At 48.5% G+C, this 24,016-nt stretch overlaps 1 protein-coding gene across 2 annotated transcripts in view; it reads right to left on the bottom strand.

Annotated features, from left to right (window-relative positions):
* CRYZ (crystallin zeta) overlaps positions 1-24,016 on the bottom strand; it is a 348,909-nt gene that overhangs the window by 114,071 nt on the left and 210,822 nt on the right. For both annotated transcript variants that reach the window (XM_069641903.1, XM_069641904.1), the window contains one exon: positions 971-1,120. In XM_069641903.1, the coding sequence (XP_069498004.1) occupies positions 971-1,120 (150 nt within the window). The remainder of the gene's footprint in view (positions 1-970; positions 1,121-24,016) is intronic.

Genomic DNA, 24,016 nt, shown 5'->3' with positions numbered 1-24,016 from the left:
ATCCCATACAAACTCGGACACTCAGCAGCAAGAGCCCAGCAGTGATGATGCAGGCTGTCTGGTGCCTGTGATCCGCTGCCTACTGCCCTACTCCTGCCCCTTCTTCAGTGCCTCATCAACCCTCATTGGGGTCCGGTGCGCTGCTGCACCTTCTATGGACAGCAATCTTTGGGCGAGCAGTTAATATTTCTTAATTCTTTGTGTTTTTAGGAGGATTACGAATTTTTAAGCACATGAGGAGAGGTCCCGAGCAGTTAGTGGCCGCCGGCTTGGCATTTTATACAGTAGTGCAGTACTGTTAGCGCAGTTTGCCATGAACAGATATGCAGCAGTGCAGTACTGTGAACGAATTTGTCTTCTACTGATGTTTAGCAGTCTGTTTTCTTTTTTAAAGCGCAAAACAGTTCACTACCTTTTTGCATAGATATAGAATCAGGTCATACCTTGTACGGATGGATGTCACGTTAAGCTATATTACCAAGCATTTATACAGTGCCAATCAGGATTACAATAGAGAAGAACAGATAATGGAGGGTCAAAGAAGCATGGGAAATTATCAAATCCACAGGGCTCGAACAAAGTCCCTTACTATATTGTAAGGATAGAAGGGTAATCCTCATCTTAAAATGTGGCCAGGTTACCTTGGCCAATGCCACGTAATAGCATAAACAGATTGAGCGTCTAAAGGATATGTCATACTGGTGAAGAACCCGAACCCAGGTGTTACAGGCGAGCGTTTATTGCTGCTCATGTATAGAAATGATGGTACTGCATGGTTGATAGGATGTGTGCTATGGAAGACTATGCATGCATCCTCATACATTTAGTTCATCAATAAGCACAAATACAACTGTAATACATCAAAACATATAAACAAGGAAACACTGTCAAAGGACAAACAAAGCAAAATAAAGGTAGCTTGAGTTTTGTAGAGATTCATTATAAAGCCATGGATTTTTTTCTTCATTACCTTAATTTTAGTGATGTAATCAGTCTCTCTGTGATTAAACACTTCATGTGCTCCACTTTCCAAAACAATTTTCTGCCCCGCCTCCGTTCCTGCTGTGCCGAAAACCTTTAAACCATACGCTCGGGCAATCTGACACGTAGCTATGCCGACCTAAACAAACACGGACAATAATGATTTTACAACTTGGTTTAAGTCACTTGTACTTAGGTCCGATTACATTAAAAGTAAAGTGTACGGTCTTGGCAGGATTCCAACTTTCATTAACGAGTTTACAGATATTTCACAGATCATGTAGAAACTCGTAAACACCACACCCAGCAAATGCTGAACATCAGCATGGCAGGTTCCCATGAATGCAGCCTTTCCACATGTAGATCATACAATGAGCAGTGCTAGTGAACTAACTATTCCATATATTGGGGGTCTTCACGAGAGTGCAGCACATTTTTGTAAGTGATTCCATTAATACTACTCTTTTGGCAATATCTGAAATGCAGCCAGTTTACCTCACTGCTTAGTTTCGAGGATTTACGACCAGCAAAGTTCTGGAGGTAAATGGCCCAATTGAAGATCAAAAAGGGGCAGATTATCCACTGGTGCAATTACCACCCAGGTAATTCCACCAAAACCCGCAGTCCAATGGCCTCCAAACATCAGTATTAACAATCCTATGCTACCACTCATAAATCGGGTGGTAAATTAACAAGACCGATCTGCGGCAAAGATAAAGGTTTTGCAGGATTTCCAGGTAACTATCATAATATTACCATGAAACCTAGAATGAGACCCAATGTCCAGCTTGAAGTCTAATTATTTCGCTTTTATTTACAGTATGAACTCTTGGAAGTGCCTCTCAATGTATAGTAGATGGCAGGTCAGATTGTTCTCCAAAATCAGGGTGCTTCACTTAATGAAAAATTAAAAAAAGACTGAACACTGCACTGATTAGGACTGGAGTATTATGAAGAAGGCCGCTGTGTGATAATCAGTGCCACTTTCTGCAGATTAAATATGTCCTAGCATACAACAGGTGGTATGTAAGGAAGGGGTTGTGGGTGGTAACAGAAACCAATAGGTGAGCGGGAGGGTGGATAGTGATGCAATGATGAGGTGTAGTCAAGTTTTGGGGTGCTGGCAATGGATTAATTGAAAATTAGTGATCCCCTATTTTTGGTTTTGGAGCATTTTGGTGGCAGAGCCACCAAAATAATCGTCAGCACCTTTCTACATATAAGAGAGAGTGTAAAGTGGTGCCAGAACACTGAAAATGCTTTGGTATGATCTGCCGACATAGTAAATGTTATTTCTTGTTCCATTACGTTGATGTAATCCAATAGTGGTTTAACTCATTTTTACCCAATCAAGAGTACTGTACCATGTCACGTGCCTGTGTCACTTTGTGCAGTGATCTTTCTTTTAGCAGCCAGAGGGAGTTGGGCGATATTTGGGCTACTTTCCTGTGCCGCCCCTCCACCCCCACAGGGCTACAAGTAGGTTTCCCTTTCTGGACACTGTTACCATAGAACCGTTTATTTTTCAGAGAGGAGCAGTACCAATGACAACATGCAGATGTCATAAGAAATCTCAATGTGATTTCTTATGAGAACATTGGTTTGTTGTCATGTCTCTCCTCCCACCCCTTGAGCGGTTGCGCCACCGCACCCGCCTCCCCCATTTGCACCGTCAATCCTTCCTTCAAATGTTGTACAATGCGCTCCTGTGTACCTTTGCTGGCCTACATTTCATCTACTGGATTTTTCCATTCTAACTCGTGTTGCCATTAATTTCTTGTTCCTCCCCGCACAGTGCTTCCCTCAACTCACGTTCCCAGCCCTTCATTCCCTCCCATGCTGCCATTTATTGCTCCCTGTGCGGCCATTACTCATGCCTTCCCTCCATGCTAAATGTAAAATGCAATAAATAATTGCAACACCAAAACCATTGGCTTTGTCAATGTTTGTTTGAAGGTGTCTTGGGTTGGACACAGGTTTCGGTAAGCGAGGTGGAGATAGTGGGAGTTCAACTGGGCAGTTCTGTTAATATGCTTTTAAACTGCGACAAATAATCACAACCATAGTAGTTTCAGAGCACCTAGGCTTGTCTATAGGTTGGGGTATTGTGCCACCTATCATGGGTATCCAGACCTTAGTCTCTGGAAGGAAAATTAGCAAGGGGCTGATAAAGGGATGGGAGAGAGGGAAAATATGCTACAAAGGAAGGGAAGGATGAAACAGGATCTGAGCGTTTTGGGATACCATAGGTGAATGTCGGTTCTGTTGGGTAGATCATAGTAATAACATGCATTGGCAAAGCCAGCTGTTTGGCCTTTTTCACAGGTATGGGGTAGGCACCAGCTAGGCACTGAATAGTATTAAATTCCCATCAGCTCACAAAAGCTGGGAAATTGAGTGATTACTTCAGCATATGATGGCAGTGCCTAGCAAATTCCTATCTAATATTTCAAGTCAAAACCATTAGCTTTGTCATTTCGACAGGATTTCAGTTCATGGAAGAAATATATATCAAGTGGCTGAAAGCACATTAGGTTAAAACATTTTTTATTACACCAGTAGCCATTTACAGCTGGAAATAAGCCATTACCTCTCAGAAGACTGATCAGGATTAACACTTGCCGGCTTGAAGTTGCTTCTTAATAGAGCGAGCTCGAAGAGATCCCAGGAGAATGTGCTTTGGGAGGAGATGGGCAGCGAGTGTGTTGGAATGGCTATAGGGATTAGTATGAACATGGGCAGTTTAATAGGTGGGTAAATAACCAAACATGAACAAGCTGTGTGTCCCACTTCACATCATCACCCCAACCCTTCCTTTAATGCAATAGTTTTGGCTTACACGTGTCCCTTAAACCCCACCTAATAGCACCAATTCACAATGCATTAAGAAGGTCTGATCTGAAGTGGTAGGATAATTGGATTGCGTTTTCAAAGCAGAATTTAAGAAAAGGACGTTAGTACATATGTAGAACTATAGATGGGTAGCTATGTATATTCCAACTAAGGGTTCCGAATGGCATGCAAGGCAACGAGAGCAAACCACTAGTTTACTATTGAGTTACTCGGAAGCCAGATGTGAAATGTGCCCCGTAACCAAAAGCTACTGCTCTAGAATTATTTTATAATGTATGCCGCCCCCGGGAGAAGACACTCCATGAAGGGATGAGGACAATATGAGACATGCTATATAGGCCGAGGATCCATATCAGGCTATCAGATACCCAAGAGAAATGAAAACACCCAGAAGTGGTGAACCAGAAATGAAAGACCCAATGAGTGGGTACCAGAATACTACGAGAAAAAGAATCACCCGGGAGCGGTGAGCCTGAAACAAACATCCTGTGCAGTGGCGAGAGCCACCAGAGAACCAATAGGTTTGAAGAACCCGAGAGCCCAGTTTGCGATGAGAAATCAAGCTACTCCTAAATGGTGGGAAACCATAACCAGGTACAGTTACCAGTAAAATCAGAAGGTCCAGGCAGGACCAAGAAACTCCATTGCTTCAAAGGAGTTGAAACACCCCGGAGGGGTGAGTCGGAGACACTAGCGCCAAAAATAGACAGGTTGTGGTGTAAAGATGATCCCATTTTACTGACTGATGCCCACCCGTTCCTAGAGGTGGAGAATTGAATCAGTCATCAAGAGGGCTTCCATCTGTCTGTGTTTCAGCCACAAAGAAAATCATATGTGAGTAATCTCTAAAGGGAATACCATTTGGAGGGAGTGATACTATAAAAAGGGAATTAGATTAAAATTTGGCCCTGTTATTTGTACGTAGTGAGGGGCAGAGGTTTAGAATTTGACTGTGCACGCGGGAAAATAAATACATATTTCACAAGCGTATGTGCTTCTGGAATTATAGTTCAATGAAATAGTACCCATGGTCTGTATATATTGAGATTTACGGACCCCTGCTCTGTGCATTGCGCCAGCTTAGAAAAGGGAAGGATATCTCATGGATACCTAGAAAAATAAAGTAAAATCACTTCCTAAATACGCCATCGAGCAGACTACTGTTAAAACCAAGTGTTCCAGACAAAAGGGAGGGTGATTATTCGCTACGCATTCTCTCACTGTTTAAAGTTTCCAATTGAAAGTGAGAAAGGTATGCTTTTACACAATCAATAGAAACAGCACTGAAGGGATCTAGCCACCATACATGTTGAACATACATTTACTTTTTACAAACCATTTACATAGCTGAAGGTGCAGTAGTTTGGTGCAATGGAGATTAAAATGCTTTTGAAATTCTGACATGTCTATTGAGTAAGGGGGCTGGTATTTCTAACAAATGGGAAGTTGTAAAAATTGGATAGGCAGGGATAGGTTACACTAATTTGTTGTTTTTCACAGATGAAACATTCCTCCTGGACTCTCATGCATTCAATCCATGGTGCCTTCGTGCTTAGAATAAATTAAATGCATACATACCTATGGTGATGTGTGTGTTATAAAGGTTTCCATTTCCAGAAGGGTAGCATTGAAAACTGACATGACTATATCATTGGGTTTTAATGAAGAAACAATTTGTTTATCTTTAAACTGATTCAATGATTTCTATTTTGTTAATAAATATACCAACTGTGCAACCCTGTGTGTTTTGTGTCCCAAAAGGGGAGGGAAGCTGTAAGTAATCAAGTTTAATACATTGTGAGTCCCAGATTCATACAAAACACTTGATTAAATAAAGGAAAATTGTGCGTGCCTGGTTAGGGGTGGGTTGAAAGATCCCCTGCATCGGATGTTTCCCGAATCAAACATCCTACAGATGCACGAGGAACTAGGGGGTGAGGAGCGTCTGGCAATCCCAGAAGATTTGATGGCTTAAACATCCAGGCATAGATTGACATTTTACCATGGGCAATCTCTACAGTGTTAATTTGGGCACTGCCACATTTGGGGGCAGAGAGAGATCACGAGATGAATGGGCATAAAGATTAAGGTTTTTGCATAACAGAGTAGGGCATCAATAAAGCTGAACCAAGCTTAGTGCCAGGTGATAGCTGTTTGGCTGCAAGTGATTCTACTCCTTTTGGAAAAGGAAACATAGGTATTAGCAGAGCTATGCTTTTTGGGGCTCTGCCTCCCTTACCCGACAGTGTTTAAAAACTCACCGGCGGTGCACCAGAAGAGTGTTTGGTGAATCGGAGACACGGATAGAGGTAGGTGGGCAAACAACTTGTCGGGAGACACTGTTTTCACTGAGTATCTATCACTCCTATATCCTTTTGTTTTACTGAGCACCGCTTTATCCGTCAATAGTGGGGTGGATGCGCTCACTTGTAATCGAAAGGTGAAATTCATTGAAAGTGTGAGCGAGCACAATGACAAACAAAAACAATAAAAAAGAGCCATAAGCAATCAGCAATGTTGAGCAAAAGTGGTGAAGAACCTACTACGAAAGCAGTAGCTAGCCAAGGACAGGAGGCAGGGGAGTCTGGATGAAAGCTCAAGAGTAAAATCACAACATATTTTCTGAAAGCTGTGAATGTTAATACACAAGAAAACACGGACAGGGTAAAGTGATGGAAATCCATGATTCGGTGCAAACGGGATATTGATAACAATTCGCTTCTGAATCAGTGTCATTCCTCTCCGGACGCAGATCACTGCACAGGATGTCCAGCCGCGAATATAAGACTTAGTTCCACAACATGATTATATGCAAATTCCACTAATGAACAAACTAGAGTGGTGAATCATCTTTCAAAATATTAGCGGCTATCTCCACTGTTTAATTTGCCCTCAAAATTCTCCTAAATCTTGGAGATAGTTTAAATTAATAAACAACCAGGGAGCCACACTGCTCAAGATTGAAAATATATTTTCAACACCTAGCGGGCTCGGAAATTCCGAATACAAACAAGAACGTTGTGTGAAATCAAATGACCCCAGGCGGAGGGAGTTGACTCTTGAAGGATCAGAATTGGCACATAATACAAAAACCAACGACCAACAGGTAGAGGGAGAAATCTCAGATAATGATGAAATCTATTTTAGCAGGAAGCAGAGACGTCTAATTAAAAAGACAACGCAAACGAACGGGGAAAAACTAAATAATGGAGAAAAAAATCCAAAGCAGACATTTTTAATAAATCACTCTTATCTATAGGAGCACGAAGAAGGGTAAATAAATGGATGAGCCTTAAGAGAAGGCGAGCAGAGAAAAACGTGGGTATGCTAACCAGCTGGATAGTGAGCAAACAAAGTGGCACACAAACCATTAAAACAGTGTGTGGAAACGAGGATACTTTGCTATCAGACACTGATTGAGAGATGCTCGACACCAGAACCTAAAGTGAATACCCACAATAAACTGAACAAGAAAGGCATTCCAAAGCAAGCAGGGTGATCGAGAATAACAAGATATTGATAGATATGCTAACTCTGGCTATTTCAAGCATATGCTCTAATATAGTTGACTAACCAATTCATAGATCAGTATTCCTTAATTTGCTTCAGCAAATTCTACTGTTAAGAGTATTGAGCTCCACAGATGTGGAATACATGGAACGAACTGAAGGCACGCCTAGGACTACCACTCATGGTCACTGCAGCACACAGGAAATGTCGGATTTAATTAGAAACTAAAAGTGCAACATTTCTGAAATTGGTCTTTGTAATAAATGTGGAGCTGAATCATAAAGGAGGAAGTAAAAGAAAAATGAATAAAATCTCCTAACGAGAATAGGTTACAGAAAAAAACTACCCGACAGAGAAGGGGGGGGGGACCACTTCAATGACATACAATGGTGGATATGGCGAATGCAAATTATGCCAGAAGCTGCACTTAAAAGTGAATTGAACTTCTAACATGGAATACTCATGGTTTTAATAATCTGTTGGTACGGTCTGGCTCTTTAGAGTTGCTAGAATCTGTGCATATCTTTACGTTACAAAAGCCTGGATGGTGGGACATTTGAAGGTTATACAATAATTCAAAATAAGGGGTTGAAGGGTCTTTTGGGCCGTCTGTCAGGGGACTAGTATCTAGAATCCAGCATTGTATTATGGCAAGAGAAATTAAGCTTCGGGCTGATCAGAAAAATTTCTCAGCAACTGAAATATTAACTGCCGCACTAATAGGGATAAGGAGAATCCTCTTGTTTAATGTGTACGACTCCCCGGGAAGAAAAAAAAAACAGAATTTATATTTTCAAGCATAACAGACTGTTTTCACTTGGAGTTCTGAAACATGACAGCATTATATTGTCTGGTGACTTAAATGCTTATTGTAGGGATATTAGTGAATTGTGCAGGAATAAATGAGTGATTACACACTCTAAAATAATATAGCAAAGGATGAATAGGGCCGGTAAACGATGGTCAGCCTGAGAGATTGTGATCCGCTTATGCTTAGTGTCTGAACACTGGGGGCAGGGGTCTGCTGGGGGGGGGGGGGGTGAATTAGTTTTGGAAGCCTGGCACTGTGGAGAGAAAAGTGCCACCATTGATTTCATATACAGCTCATATGAATTAAATTACTCATGCTAGAAATGTTAATCTACTGAATAATGAAAATAGTGATCAGCGACCTAAAGCGTTGCGATTAAATTTGCCGGTTGAAAAAACAAATGTCCCTTTTAAAGCTGGCACAACGGTTAATAGTGGTAAAAACCGGATTAGTTGGTCAGAGCAGAATCTTGACAGGATGAGTAAGTTTATTCATCAAAAGGGTGACCTAATATCACCCAGTTAATTGTTAAAACTCCTTATGAAATTGAAGAAAGGATCGGTAAATTAACAGGTGGCAAAAGTAAAAATCCATACTTCATTCAATGAAAAACGGCGCTACATCCACCAGGCAGTACAATAAAGGAATAGTTAGTGCGAAACGTAAGCTGAGGCTAAACATTAGGACCATATGTCATTAAAAGAGAGCTAGGGACGAAAGTGCAGAGCCAAAAATACATGGATACGAATTGGCTCAAACACAATAAACGCTCTATAAAGAATAGGCAGTGGCAAAACATGCTAAGAATTCTAGTTGGCTGTAAAATAAAATTAATCTGGCAGGCTCTGGGACTACATAAGGGCCACCCGAAAAAGAGCAGCATCTCAATGGATGATATACATCAGAAAAACGTTTTATGATGGGCGTGATCAAGGACTGGTTGAGCAAGTCTGTACGGCAGCTCCATTTGTGCTGGAATAGGATATAGATCTTTTGCTAATTCGAAATCTTAAGAGATCGAGAGCGATGGGCCCAAATGGGCTAGCAAGTATTGAATTAAAAAAGGGCGTGGCTACATGGCTACGTGAACAGACGTGCTCTGGAGGAGCTCCCACTGATCCGCCACCGATCCTCGCAGAAAAAGAGGGATTTTGCAAAACTAGCAACATCGAAGCTCACCCATGAATACATGAATGCCTGGCGTGTGCATCGAGCGCTGGAGCGGGCTGAATAGAGGAAGACCTGAGGAGCAATGGCCATCCGTAGCAGCTGGGGACTCGGGCATGAAGATGGCCAAGATGGCGGCCGGAGACAAAGGAACAGTCACTGGCCATAAGACTGCGGTCGCCCGTGGAAGCGGGTAATGCAGCTGCCGCACCCGTCGGACCTGTGAAAACAAGAATAGACCCGGGCTTGCCCGCCCACATGGATCAGGCTGGAGACGGCCCGTTGGGTTGAGGGGAGACAGAGAACCCCTGCCTGCGGCGCCGGGCCGCCCCGAGGGAGAGAGCGTGCCCCTCGCAGTCGCAGAAAGCTGAGTAGAGGACAACCGGCGCTGTGCGCCCAGCGCTGCGGGCGTGAGCCTGAGGGGCAAGGACACCTGCAGACCGCCGCTGGGCGAGTTGCAGAATAGGGGGGAGTGCCGTCCCCCACGGAGACACGGGCTGCCAGGCATACGAAGCTGGAGCCGGCGTGGAGCGGCCGCGGCGGAGTCCGAGTGCGGCTGCCCTGGAGAGAGCTTTGGTTGGCGCTGCTGAAGTCAGGCGCACCGGAGTGCCTGAGGTGGAGGCCCCCAGTCCCCCAAGTGCTGAAGACCTAGTCCGATGGACTAGTGGAGACATCCCCGGCCCCAGAAAGCGTGCGTGGGCACACCCATGGCAGCAGTGCAGCTGCATGTGGTAACGTGAAGGGTAGAGCAATACGGGCTGCCGGGTATACGAAACTGGAGCCGGCGTGGTGCGGCCGCGGCGAAATCCGGGAGCGGCTGCCTTGGAGAGCGCTTCGGTTGGCGCTGCTGAAGTCGGGCGCACCGGAGCGCCTGAGGCGGAGGCCCCCAGTCCCTCAAGGGCTGCAGACCTAGTCGGACGGACTAGCGGAGACATCCCCAGCCCCAGAAAGCGTGCGTGGGCACACCCCTGGCAGTAGGGCAGCTGCATGTGGCAACGTGAATGGCAGAATATGGGGGGTCAATTCGCCTGGGCCAGGAAATAATAGCTGTGATACCGTGGCTGGGGAGGCTTACATGGAGACGGAGCCCCGGCGCCGAGGACAGGGTAAAAGACAGAGCCCAGACATTGGAGGACCCTGGCATCCACTTAATGAGGCTGAATAAAACGGCCCACTTTGTGACATATGGAGCACCCCGATGGGCAAATGGGGAGTAGCTAGTGCCTCAGCGAAAACAGGCGCGGAGATCGCCTTTGCGAACCAGTTTGCCGGGAGGCCCAGCTGGGCCCCAGCGCAGAAGTGAACGGACCCGGCGGCCCTGCCCGTCCTCCTGTGCCCAGAAGAAACACAGTGGAGACTCGCGGATAAGACTGTACGAGACCTGGTACGTGGGAGGACACAGCCCATTCCAGGGAAGCAAAGGGCAGCTGGTACATACTCTGGGCACGGCTGTGGGGGGCCCTGCATACAGCGCATACGGCAGCAGCAGGCTGTGAAGCACCACGTGGTGTACAGGACTGGTCTCAGGTGGGTCAATAGACCCCAACAAAGAGCAGACACCACACAGTCTGCAGCAGAGAAGGAGGATATAGAATATAACCCGGGGACAGCGAGCTGAACTGGAGAGGCACCAAGGTGAAGCCTAAGCACTCAAGACAACGAGCGGAGAGATAAGCGCACGTCTGGATCGCGGAGGGTGACTTGTGACCACGCAGACATTGGTGTGGGGGGAAGCACAACAGGCTTCTGCCCAGTCGACATAGCAGGATGTCCTCCAAGGTGGTAAGGCCCAGAATCAAGCAGCCCACGATGGAGGCCTATGCCAAGTCACCCCCGGGCGCGGAGGGGGGCAAAAGTAAGGAGACCCCTGCGGCAGAGGCGGAAACACCCGGTACGATCCAGGAGATGTTAGCAGCGATTGCTGATTTAAAAGTTGCCTGGGAGACGAAACTGGGCCTGGCTATGAAAGAGCTGCAGGGGGGCCTGGACCTCAAGATCGGAGCGGTCCAAGAAGAGGTGAAACTGCTGAGGCAGGATGTGCGGACGATCGCAGAGCGCACTGGGGCCTTGGAGAAGGAGATGGCCCCGACCACGGAGGCGTGCGCCGCACATGCTGAGGAGCTCCATGCCCTTGGGCAACGGGTGGGCAATCTGGAGGACAGAGCAGAGCAAGCAGAGGGTCGTGCCAGGCGGAATAACATCCATATAGTGGGTCTGCCGGAAGGAACGGAAGGGTCAAACCCCACAGAATACGTGGAAACCTTGCTCCTACAGGAGATAACGGGCGGGGTGCTGACCCAGGGGTTCGCGGTTGAAAGAGCGCACAGGGCCCTGACAAGGAGACTGGCCCCAGGAGCCCCCCCGCGGCCGATGATCGCTAAGATCCTAAACTATCGGGATCGGGAGAAGATTCTCGAATTTTTCCGGAAGGGAGGAACGATTGAGAGGGGGTCAGCAAAGATCACGGCATACCCGGACTACACGCTGCTCGTACAGCGCAGTAGAATGAACTTTGGGTCGGTAAAAAGAAGGCTGAGGGAAGCAGGCCTCCGCTACATGTTGCTTTATCCAGCCAAGCTGAAGGTGTTTTACAAGAACAGATCCCTCTTCTTCGAGACTCCATCAGAGGCGATGGACTGGCTGGATATGCAGGGCCGGCCTCAGGAACCGGATGCCCAAATGGAAGCTGCGGAAGATAAGTAGCATGTTGCTGTGGCGCCCAGGGTGTCATAGCTAAGACATAGGGACTTGAATATAGAGTTGCACTGTGCTTGTGGGGAGTGAGCCATAGCATTAGCTGGTTGGATCCGTTGGATGCACCTTTCCTAAAACATAACAGGGAGCTCCTGGGAGACACCTCTTGACCCCAATAGTTGTATATTTAGTTAGGTCACTGTTAGATCGGTGACGCTCGCGGGGTCCTAGTCCTCGGATACGAGACAGGACCAGACGCGGGTGGGCCTGAGATCCAGGAGCTGGGCATTTGTTGGGGTAGGGCAGGGTGGGGGGTGGGGTAGGGTGTGTGCTGTGTTGTGTAGTTGGGGGAACAGGGAGGGGGGGGAATTGTTGAAAGAGGGAAGGGGGAAAAGTCGGTAAACGAAGCAACGAAGGGAGCATTGAGGGGATTGGTGGGTTGGGAACTGACCGAGTAGATGGCATCGGGTAATCTCCGAATTGTGACCTGGAATGTATGGGGCCTCAATAGTTATCTGAAACGAAATAAAGTGATGCAGTACTTAAAGAGGATGCGCATTGACATAGCCCTGCTACAGGAGACTCATCTCACTAAGGAAAGATTGGAAGTGGTTAGGAGAAAATGGAGGGGAAATGTTGTAGGGGCTACGTACTCTGCGTACGCTAGAGGAGTTATCACCTGGGTGGCACCGCATGTGCCGTTTCAGGTGCTTGGCTCAACGATCGATCCGGAAGGCAGAATGGTGGTGGTAACGGGGCTCCTGGAAAACAGGGAAGTGCAAATTATAAATCTGTACGCCCCCAACCATAACACGGCGGCCTATTCTGGGTCCCTTTATGGTAAACTTGACCCCCTAGCTGGGGGGGCGGTGGTGTGGGGAGGGGACTTCAATTGCACCCTGAATCCCAGAATGGACAGGCCAGCTGACAAGGCGGGGAAAACGGCGCCGGCGGCCAAAGCGCTCGGGACATTGCTGAATGACCTGGGCCTGGAGGACGTGTGGAGAAGGCTGCATCCTACGGACAGGCAGTACTCGCACTACGCAGCACCGCATGACTTGTTTACGAGGCTAGATTATGTGTTCGTAGCGGCTGAGATAGCGGGAGAAATGGTAGGAGTGGAATACAAGGGTTGGGTTTTATCTGACCACTCGCCTTTGGTGGTGGAGTGGCGACACCAGCCCCCCAGATCGCGAATCCCAACGTGGAGACTTAGGGCAGAGGCACTGCAAGATGATGGGTTCCGAGAGGATCTGAGAGATGCCATCGAGGAATACTTTGATATAAACACGAGCAGCGTACGCTCGATGGGGACGCTGTGGGAGGCATTTAAGGTGGTGGTACGAGGAGTAGCCATTTCCAAATCTAAAGGGCTCCTAAGGGGTATTGAAAAGGAACTTCAGGAAACGGAAAGGAAGCTGGAGGGCCTCATATGACATGAGGACACTGCCCGTGATAATAGAACAAAGATCAAGGACCTACAGTTAACCTGCTGCGCACTCTGGGATAGGTTGTGTAGATTAAATTACAAGAAATACACGGCGAGGCTACATGCAGGGGGCGACAAGCCGGGCAGACTGCTGGCCTGGCTGTATAAGAGTGAGATGCCCCGATCAGTGATCAGGGAGATTAGGGATGAGGGAGGTCGCATTTGCAATACCCAAGAAGGGGTAAGTGAGGAGTTTCTTAAATTTTATAGACATTTTTATGAGGATACGGGGGAGGATATGGGCCAAGACGTACTGGACACATTAGCGGATATAGAGCTGCCCATCCTGGACGACTTGGAACGCGCGGAGTTGGACGCTCCTGTTACCTTGGATGAGTTGGAGGTGGTGATTCAGAATCTGCCCACGTGTAAGGCGCCCGGATCGGATGGGTTGCCTAGTGAGTTTTATAAGACATACAAGCAGGAGCTGCTATAGCCACTGCTCGCCATGTTCAACGAGGCCTATGAGCAGGGGGAACTTCCATTGCCCCTCCGCGAAGCTGTGATCATCCCACTCCTGAAACCGGGCAAGCCGGCCGTGGAGTGTGGGTCCTACAGACCTCTGTCTATGCTCAACCAGGACAGTAAAATACTTACGGCAGTGCTGGCTAACAGGCTGAAGAGGGTGATAAGTAAGCTGATACACTCGGATCAGACGGGCTATGTCCCAGGCAGGAACATCACTGACAACCATAGGAGGCTCCATCACATCATTGACCAAACTGAGGATGATATGGGCGAGCTGGATATCGTGTCGCTTGATGCGGTTAAAGCCTTTGATTCGGTACGGTGGCCGTGGCTGAAAGCAGCCCTGAGGGGATACGGAATGGGACCTGGATACATCAGGTGGGTCCAGCTGTTGTACAGCACCCCGATGGCCAGAGTCAAAACAGGGTCCATAGTCTCAGATATTTGGCAACTCAGCAGGGGAACCAGACAGGGATGCCCCTGGTCGCCCATGTTATACATATTGGCATTAGAACCGCTGGCAATATGCCTGCGGCAACAATACGGGGAGGTGGGTATTAGCACAATAAGCGGTAGACACCTGGTATCACTGTATGCGGATGACATGCTCCTTTATCTGCGCTATCCGGAAGAAAACCTGTGTTGGAGGTGATGGAACATGACGCCACCTTCTCGGGCATATCGGTGAACCCTAAAAAGTCCAGTTTGTTTCCCCTGGGCAGATATAAGAATGTCCCGCTGCAGAGGCTGCCTATCCTGCCAATACCATGGCAGATTGAGATATTCAGGTATCTAGGAGTAGATATTTACCACGAGATCGAGGCGGAGCACAAACATAACACAGAGAAAGCAATAGAGGGGGTCAAGAACAGCATGGTGTTTTGGTCTAGATTGCCCCTGACTATGATGGGGAGAGCGGCCTTGCTCAAGATGGTGGTCCTGCCTAGACTCTTGCATTTCTTTGTGAATATCCCGTTTTTGATTCCCAGGAGCCTATTTGTGAAACTTCATAGTGTGTGTGTGTAGGAGCTTCGTGTGGGGTAACTCCAGAAACCGGTGGCCCTGTGGAAACTCCAGAACCCGTTTGATAAGGGGGGGTATAGGCCTGCCAAATTTTGAACTATATTATCTGGCGGGACAGCTGCTGTATGTGGCCAGGTGGCTGTCGGATAAAGATTCGGCGGAAGCCAGGCTTTTACGGGGAGACCCAGCCCCATATTTTTTGAGAGAAGTGGTGTGGTTGCGAAAGAATAAACTGGTGGGATGGGGGCGGATATTGAGGCTGGGCTGGGAGGTCTGGCATAGAACATGGAGAATGATGGGTGATTCGGAGCCGCTTTCCCAGCAGGCCCCATTGGTGGTGCTGTGTGGAAACGACTCAACTATTTGAGGCGGTCTGTAGATACTGAGAACCGGTAGGCTTGGCCACCCTTGGGGACATATGGCAAGAAGGGGAGGCATTGGACTTTACAGAGGTTGCAGGAAGAGACAGGGGTACATAGAGGCCAATATATAACCTACGCCAGGCTCATGAAACGGGTTAGAGAGAGATGGCCCGAGACAGCGCTAGCTGATGACCCTGATGCCTCCCTAGAAAGCATGTATGATGTTTCGGAGGGCGGGCACGAAATATCAAGGATATACGAACTCCTGAGAGCGAAGACTGGGAGGGAGCTGCTCCAATTGAGACAGGATTGGGAGGAAGAGGTGGGTGGACCCATGACAGATGGGCATTGGGAGAGAGCCCAGAGGTACCATAAAAAGGTGTCCCGGAACGCGAGACTCCCACAACTTCAACTGTATGTTACCCATAGGGCATACATGACCCCTGAGAAAATTGCAAGGTTTGGAAGCTCGGTCACGCAGAAATGCCCTAGATGCTGGGAGGTGGTTGCGGGGCTGCTACACATGTTTTGGGCTTGTCCGGAGGTGCACAGATTTTGTGAGGAGGTCAAAATGAAACTGGCTGTTGGGGGAGTAGTGTTGGTAGTGGGATCGGCCTGGTCATGCATGCTTGGGATTTTTCCTAGACCCCGGGACTCAAAGCATATAAGCAAGATGAGGGATTTAGCTTATGTCCTGGCCAAACGTAGGATTGCTATGGGCTGGAAAGCAGCCCATAGACCCAGGGTGGAACTATGGTGGGCGGACCTCTTAAAATGGGCGGAAGCGGAATCCGTAGTTTGGTTTGAAGCGGTCACTAGGGGGGGGCGAGGAGGAAGTAGGGCCCCTGCTGGCCTGGCGGCTACTGGTGGCCTCCATGGCAACTCCTCACCAAGGTAATATAGAATCGGATGACTCAGATGATGAGCGCACAAGCACTGCGCTACCTGATGATGCTCCTGCGGATGACACGAGTGAACCGACTCTAGTTTGATGCGGGGTGGGGGGAGGGTGGGGAATTACACTGTGGAATGTGATGGTTTAATGATGCTTTTACGTACAGAAACAGTTGTAATGTGTGGTGTTTTGTTTGCTTTTGAAAATAAAAATAAATTAAAAAAAAAAAAGTATTGAATTAAAAATGCATCCCGAACAATGTTCTTCCCCTATTGATGATCTTATATGGGAACTTATACGCTTCAGGTATTATTCCCCAATCATGGAAGAGCTTGCAACTAATACCTGTGTTTAAGAAGGGCTCTAGTTAATTGCCTCTTATCCATGCTGGACTTCACAGGAAAAATCTTTGGACTGCTTCCATTAGCAGTTGCAAACATGGGTGGACAATGAACATATACGAGGGATGTTCCAGATTGGTTTTAAAGGCGGTTCTTCGACTATCCACAATATACTGTTAGTGAACACGCTTTTTAAAAGAGCTAAATGTAGTGATTCCCCTTCGATAAACATAATGTATGTGGACCTTTCGGGCGCATTTGACACAGTTTTAAGAGAAAAGCTGTGGATGAAATTGCAAAAAATGGGTGTGTCGTCTTGGCTGATTGAAGCAATAAGATATCTGCACGCACAAACATATGTGCAGATCCAAATGGACGGTGATGGTGCGGGCACCCCCCCTATACTACCTAACTGTGGGCTCAAGCAGGGATGTTTTCTCGCGTCGCTGCTGTTCAACCTATATGTGAGCGACTTGGCTGAACAGCTGGCAAGAGGTCACTGCTATCTACCGAAATAGGGGGCGAACATGTGAACTGGCTGTCCTACGCAGACAATATTTGACCAAACATATGTAGGTCTGTGTAGGGCAGCCATGGAACTCCAGAGACATGTTATGTCTAATGGATTGGTGTTGAATGTCGAAAAGACTAAATATATATGTGTTATGGGAAAGGATTTAAAAGTCAGCCTTTGATTTTAGCTGAAGAGAAAATTGAGAGGGTCTTAAGTAGCTGGGAATCGAGATGGACATGGGAAATTATGAAGAAATAAAAAATGCAAAGAAAAGAGAACCCATGATACAAGCAATACTGATAAGAAAATGTGTTAGTAATACAGCTGGATCCAGTTATGTTGGAATCATAAAACTCTATAAACAGAGTTTTTGCCCGATGGTGTTATATGGGTTAGAAATAACACTAATGAATCAATCATTTTGATTGGTTGAACAAGTGAGGGCACATTTTGGAGGTCAGTATTGGGACTACCTAGCTGTACCCAGATTGAATTGTTGCGGGGTAGAGACTTGATTCTATGATTTTCCAGGTTCTGAGACGACGAGGTATACTATCGATAAAATCATTAAAAGACCCTCAGTGCACATTATTAAAGTTCTTGGTTCATAACATGGGCAAATAAAATGATAGAAGAGGGCATTATAGATGGCAAACAATCGTTTGATCAAGGGTACAAGGGTGAGTAGAGGCTAAAATGCCCACTCAGCCCGTACACTGCTACAAACCAAGAGCCAACCGAATCATAAAGTTAAAACAGGCACAGTTAAGAGACATATCTCCTTTGTCTTTTGTGATAACGTGAGCCGCGGGGAGGCAATGACCTTAAGAGGGGTGTAAATCTGATTCAGTAGCGACTCAAATAGCAAAACATAATAAATAGTCCAAAATAAAGGGAATGTCAAATCAAGGTCCTATAAAAATAGATCTGCTTTAATAAAAACACACCTGTTGAATAACTGAATAGCAGAACACTACCTAAAACCCACCCTTAAGGAAAGGACAGAGAATAAGCAACAAGGTGGGGGTAGCACTGTCATCTTCAACAAGGCTGTCCTCCCTATCATCCCCAGAGGTAGTGTCCTCCAAAAATGCATGGCCTTCCCTATTTTGTCCAGGGCCACCTGTGTATTACCCTTATGTGACTCTTTAGTGTCATGGTATATGTCCACTCCTAAATATCTAAAAGTACGTGGGGTCCATGTGAGGCCTAAATCTGGTAACCGGTCTGGTGCCTCAGCTCTCCGGCCCGCCAAGGGGAACAAGGATTTTCCCTTGTTGATGGTAATTCCCGACAGCCTGCTAAATGCTCCCAGGGCTTCAAGCAGGTCCGGCAAGTGCGTCTGCGGGTTCTGGACATAAAGCAGCATATCGTCTGCATAGATTGATATTTGGTGTACCTCCCCATCTATCACTATTCCGGTGTCCTTGTACTCCGCCCTTAGGAAGGCTGCAAATGGTTCCAGGGCCAAGATATACAACATCGGGGACAGCGGGCATCCTTGCTTCGTACCCCGTGCTATGCTCCACTCCTCTGAAACGTGTCTGCCCATCTTCACCCTCGACTTTGGATCCTTGTATAAAAGCTTAACCCAACATAGGAGCCCTTCACCTATCCCAAAGTGGATGAGCACTCCCATAAGCCAATCCCAGTTCACTGAGTCAAATGCCTTTATGGCATCCATCGATTCCACTGCGCTTTCCCCCCCCTCTTGCTGGTTCGTGTTGTCTATGGCGTAGTGGAGTCAGCGGAGATTCCATGTTGTATTCCTTGCCGGTATGTACCCAGTTTGGTCTGGGTGCACCAGCGTGGGTATGACCCTTTTGAGCCGGTTGGCCAGAGTCGCTGTAAGAATCTTGGTTTATCAAGGAGATTGGTCTGTAGGACCCACACTCCAAAGGCGATTTCCCTTGTTTTAGTATTGGTACTATTACGGATTCTGATATGCTACTCGGAAGTCTCCATCTCTCGTATGCTTCCACTAGTGTCTACAGCAGCCTGGGGGCAAGGGTGTCCTTGAATTTCTTGTAGAATTCATCTGGTAGCCAGTCGGGCCCCGGGGATTTACCGGTTGGGAGCTGGGCTATGACCGCCGACAGCTCTTCCACTGTGAGGAGCATATCTAACATCCGGGCCTGTTCCTCTGTTAGTCTGGGAAGTGCAATTTCCACCAGAGCATCAGCTATATCTCCCTCTTCTGCCTCCTGGACACGGGAATATAGTTTCTCGTAGAATCTCGAGAAAACAGTGTTAATACTTTCCTGGGTCCTGAGCACCTCTGCTCTTTCATCTACGATTGCGTTTAAATCAGCTCTCGTTTGCCCTCTTGCCTGGTTAGCCATGCCAGGAGCCTGCTGGGCTTGTCCCCTTCTGCGTATAGCCTATGTATGTATTTCCCGTAATCCAGCTTCCCCAGCCTCTCCCAAATTGCCATACACTGCTGTTTCATGGTAGTGAGATCTCCCGGTTCTGTCCCCCTCTCGCCTGCTCGTGCTTCCATTCTTTCAATCTCCCTTTCTATTCCCTCTAGTTCAGCCAAAACCTCCCCTGAGGCCTCCCGCCTTCCCTATCGCCACTACTCGTACCACCACCTTGAGTGCCTCCCAGACCGTTACGGCGCTATCCACACTCCCCACGTTATGCACAAAATAGTAGTCTATCGTGCTCTGGATCTGCTCCCATCCAACAATGCTTCCGCCCTCAGTCTCCATGTGAGTATGGGGCTCTCCTGTATATGTGTGCCCATGTCATCCCCATCGGTGCATGGTCGGATAGTGTTCGTGTATGAATGTGTGCCCTGGTAAATTCTCCCAATTTCCCCTTTCCCGTGAACAGAACAGATAATCTATTCAAGTGAATGTCTCGTGCGTGGGCGCTATAGTGAGTTTATGACCTACTGCCCACATGTACCTTTCTCCAGACGTCCTCTAGCTCGAGCTGCTCCAGTATCTTCTGTAGCACCCTGGCCGGTGGTGCCAATTGCTTATGCTTGGTGTTTGACCTGTCCAGCCCGGGGCCCAGTAAAGTCACCAGCCCAAATGATCGCCACGTGCCTGTATGGGGCTAGTCGGGCATAAGGGTCCTGAAAAAAAAAAAGTTGCATCGTGGTTGGGAGCGTACGTGTTCACTAGGCACACCTCCCGTTTTCCAGCATACCCTGTATGATCAGGACTCTGCCCTCCACGTCCCTTTCTTGTTTTAAAAGTTGGAACGGAATCCCCAGAGCAATCCATGTCAGCACTCCTCTTGAGTAGTTCAGAGTACTGAGCTGTAGACCTGGCCTCCCCATTTCTTTGCCTTATTTAACCAGGCGTAGTCCCTCAGCCTCTTTACGTATGCGCTTAATCACCGACATTCTATGTGACTACATTTAATGCTTCCTGGCCCATGTATTTTCTGTATCTGATGGCCCGTTCATTCCCATGGGCTCATGAGTTGTTCGTCCAATGTCTGTTGCTTCCGGGCCTGCCCTCATTTTCCCCAGCCCATTGGGATGGTGATGGTCTTTCCCTTCCCTGGTGTCGTCCTCCCGTATCTGTTCTGTGCAGGCCCTCATCCCTGGTGTGTCTCTCTGGTTCTCTGTATTCGGGCACAGCTCTGCGCTCTCTCTCCCTTCTCCTCTGCTGTGTCCTGCTTATTTCATGTTGTTCCCCTCCTCTAGTGCCTTCTCCTAACCTAACCAACCATGCAACTCTTTTAAAAAAGGTGCTCCCCTCCATCCTGTGGGTGCACTCATTGCGGTGTGGTGCCTTGAAATTAGCATCATAAATTCTGTTCTTCTGTGGGGTCGCTTCTGTGGGACTTGGCAGCCTGCTTCACGTCTTACTAACTGCTGGTTCGAGTCTCTGAACTATTACTCATTTATCGGGTGTACTTTTTCTTGGGTCATCAAGAGGGGGGGTTTGGTCGGGGAAGGGTCCTGTAGTCCCACTCACCCCTCTCAATTGCGGGTTCCCTTGCTGGTCCATCCATTCTTGGGACTGTCGTAGTCTCAAAAAAGTATAGCTCGCCGTTATGTAGCACTTTCAATTTGGCCGTGTATAGCAGCATGAAATCGTACCTTGGCGCCCGGCGGCGCTCCTTTGTTGGCCAAAAAAATTGTACTCTGCGCTTTTGCACTTGTGCCGTATAGTCTGGGTACATAGTTATTCTAGCAGCATTTCTTGTTATGACCCCACCCTCTCTTAAAAATCCCTGCTCCCACTTCTTGAAGCAGTAGGTTCTCTATATATCCTGTGGGGTTCCGGCCTTCTTCACCCTCCGGCAGGCCCACTATGCGCACGTTATTGCGTCTGGCCCTTCCTTCAGCATCTTCCGCCCTCTGCTCTAGGGTTCGTATTCGGTCTAGCACCTCTGTTTGGCTCTGGGTGGCGGTCTTGTTTGCTGTATTAGTCTGCACCTGCTGTTCTGCCATGCCGACCCTTTAACAGGTTCCTCACATCTTGCCGTAGGAAGCCCAGATCAACTATCACTGCATCCATTTTGAATTAGAGTGAAGTTTTCAGCGCCACTATGGCTTCCAGAACACGTCCCTCTTCTTTTCCCTTCTCAGTCTGTGCAGTTTCCATTGTGCTGGAGCCAGCTTCTGGTGCCTCCGCCTGGAGCGCTTTTGTTTTCCGGGCAAACGCCTCCATGCTTGTTTGTTTACCCTTCCCCCCCATTTCTGCATGTCTGTATTGTGTGGGGGCCTCGTCTCTTGCGTCGGGCCCCAGTCTTTCCTCCTTCCCGCCACTGGGCCTCTCGGCCTAGTTTATTTGTGCCTTTGTCCGTGTCTCTAATGCAGGGCTCTCTCTTTTCCTGCTTGCGGAGGATTAATCATGGGCACGTGGACCTTGGCCGCCCACGTAATATTAGTTTAATGCCTTGCACTGCCACCTCGTGCTCGTATCGCCGGTGGCTGCCTCCAGTTCTGCAAGGCGAGGCCCCGTGTTCCAGCGCATCTGTGGGTCAACCCACCTTGTCCACATCGACCACCGTCGTGAGTTGGGAGCTACTGCGCCCTGGCAAAGTTATACTCTTTCGTGTCTCCCTTAGCTAGGACTTACTTCAGGCTAGTGTGCTAAGGACTCGCCTCCAAGTGCTGTCCCACGGCCAGTGTCAGTGTTCGTTATGGTCCCTGGTATGCGTAAGCTCTGGCTTTGCGTTATTTAAGTCTCTACCAGCTCTTTCCTCAGTTGCCACCGGTTCCCAGTGTCTTCCCCAAGATGTGCTTGTGGACCGTGGAGGTTGATGGGTTATGCCCTCCCACATACCAATTATGGATTGTTCATAAGCTTTTCTCACCCTGATTTGGGAGGCCCCCAAAGGTATGAAATAGGTTTGTGCACCTCTGCCCGTCTCCTGCCGTCACCTGTTCTCGCCCCGTTCCAGGTCAGCCGGCGGGACGACTATTCACACCGATGATAGTGTGTCCGATGTGTTCCTCCGGGCCTCGGTTCCTGGCTATGGCCTACAGCTCTACCGTGAATATGCAGAGGCTACTGGGGGACCCGCCATGTCATAGCTGCTATGGTGTCTTTATTCTGGTGCCTCCTCGTTTCCTGGGGTCGGACTCTGGCTTCTCAGGGTGCGCCCAGCATGCAGATGTGTGCTTGTGAGGCTGCAGGCCTCTTCTCCCTTGTGCTTTCTTCCAATTTGGCCTGGCATGGTCTGTGCGTCTGCTCCGGAGCAGCCAGAGGTGGTCCCCGGCTGAGCCCTCCCTTGCGGCTTCCGGTAGGCCCACCTCACAGGGCCACAGATCTTCCTCCAGTGCCCGGAAGGCTTGCCTCTATGTGGCGTCCTTCGGCGAGGACCAGTGTCAATTACGGTCCTGGGTTTCCATAAACTGTGGCCTCTTATTTATTTATTAGGTTCCCGTCGGCCAGTTTCACCATTGTCCCTGGCTTCCAGCATCTTCCCCGGGATGAGTTTATGGGCCGTGTGGGTGGATGGGTTGTGCACTCCTACGTAACAGTTAATTATTCATAAGCTTTCCTCCCCCTGGTTCCCGGGGGCCCTCTGGTATGGAGTCCGCCTGTGGGCCTCAGCCTGTGTGCCTCAGTCTGCCATCCGCCGCAATTTGCACCCACCCAGCTCCGGGTCCCGGTTCTCGCTATGGCCCTGCAGCTCCTCTGTGTATTTGCTGGTGGCTAACGGCAGACCCGTCGTGTCGTAATTGCTGTAGGGTTCCCATGCGGATGCCTCCTTTTCCTGGCGTCTTGTGGTCCAACCGGCCTCTCAGGGTGAGCCCAGCACCTTGTTACGTTCTCATGAGGTAGGTGGCAGGCCCCTTCTTCCACGTACATCCCTTCCATTTGGCACGGCCTGTGTGCCTGCTCCGGAGCTGCCAGGGGTTGCTCTCCCTGCGCTCCGGCACTGCTCTCCCTCGCGCCCTCTGGTAGGCTCACCGCTGCAAGCCCACTCTCCCACAAACGTCTCTGGTGCTCTCTGGTTGCTTCCGCTGCTTGGGAGCTTTTGATGGCAGCGCTCCTTACCTGGGCAGATAGGTCTCCCGCGTGACTGCGTTGCCTGCTGTTTTGTCCGTTCCAGTTTGGCCCACGTGGCGGCTGTGTCCCCAATTGCAGTCCCAGGGTGGTGTTGGCCTCTCGAGTCGGTCCCTGCACTGATCGCCTGATGATGGCGTTTCACTCGTGCGCCTCTCTGCCAATTTTTGTGCAGATATTCAGCGGTTTACTCCATCTGACAGGATCTAACAGCGGATCATGCGGGAGCTCCTCAATTTTCGCTCAACGCATGGCCGCCAAGCCACGCCCACCTGCTTGTTGTTTCACTTTCCGTAATTTCCACTCTGCTTTGGCAGACTTCCAAGTTCTCTGTAGCGTTTTCGGGCTAGCTCGCGCTTACGCGGTGTACCTTGGCTGCCTGCTTCGTCTCAGTACTTAGGTGGTTGTGGGAAGTGAAGTAGGAAT

This window comes from Ambystoma mexicanum, chromosome 1q (assembly GCF_040938575.1).
Source record: "Ambystoma mexicanum isolate Mex_15411 chromosome 1q, UKY_AmexF1_1, whole genome shotgun sequence".
In the NCBI taxonomy this organism is placed as follows: Eukaryota; Metazoa; Chordata; class Amphibia; order Caudata; family Ambystomatidae; genus Ambystoma; species Ambystoma mexicanum.
Note: the sequence above shows the minus strand (reverse complement) of the source record. Positions and strands in the feature narration are given on the sequence as shown.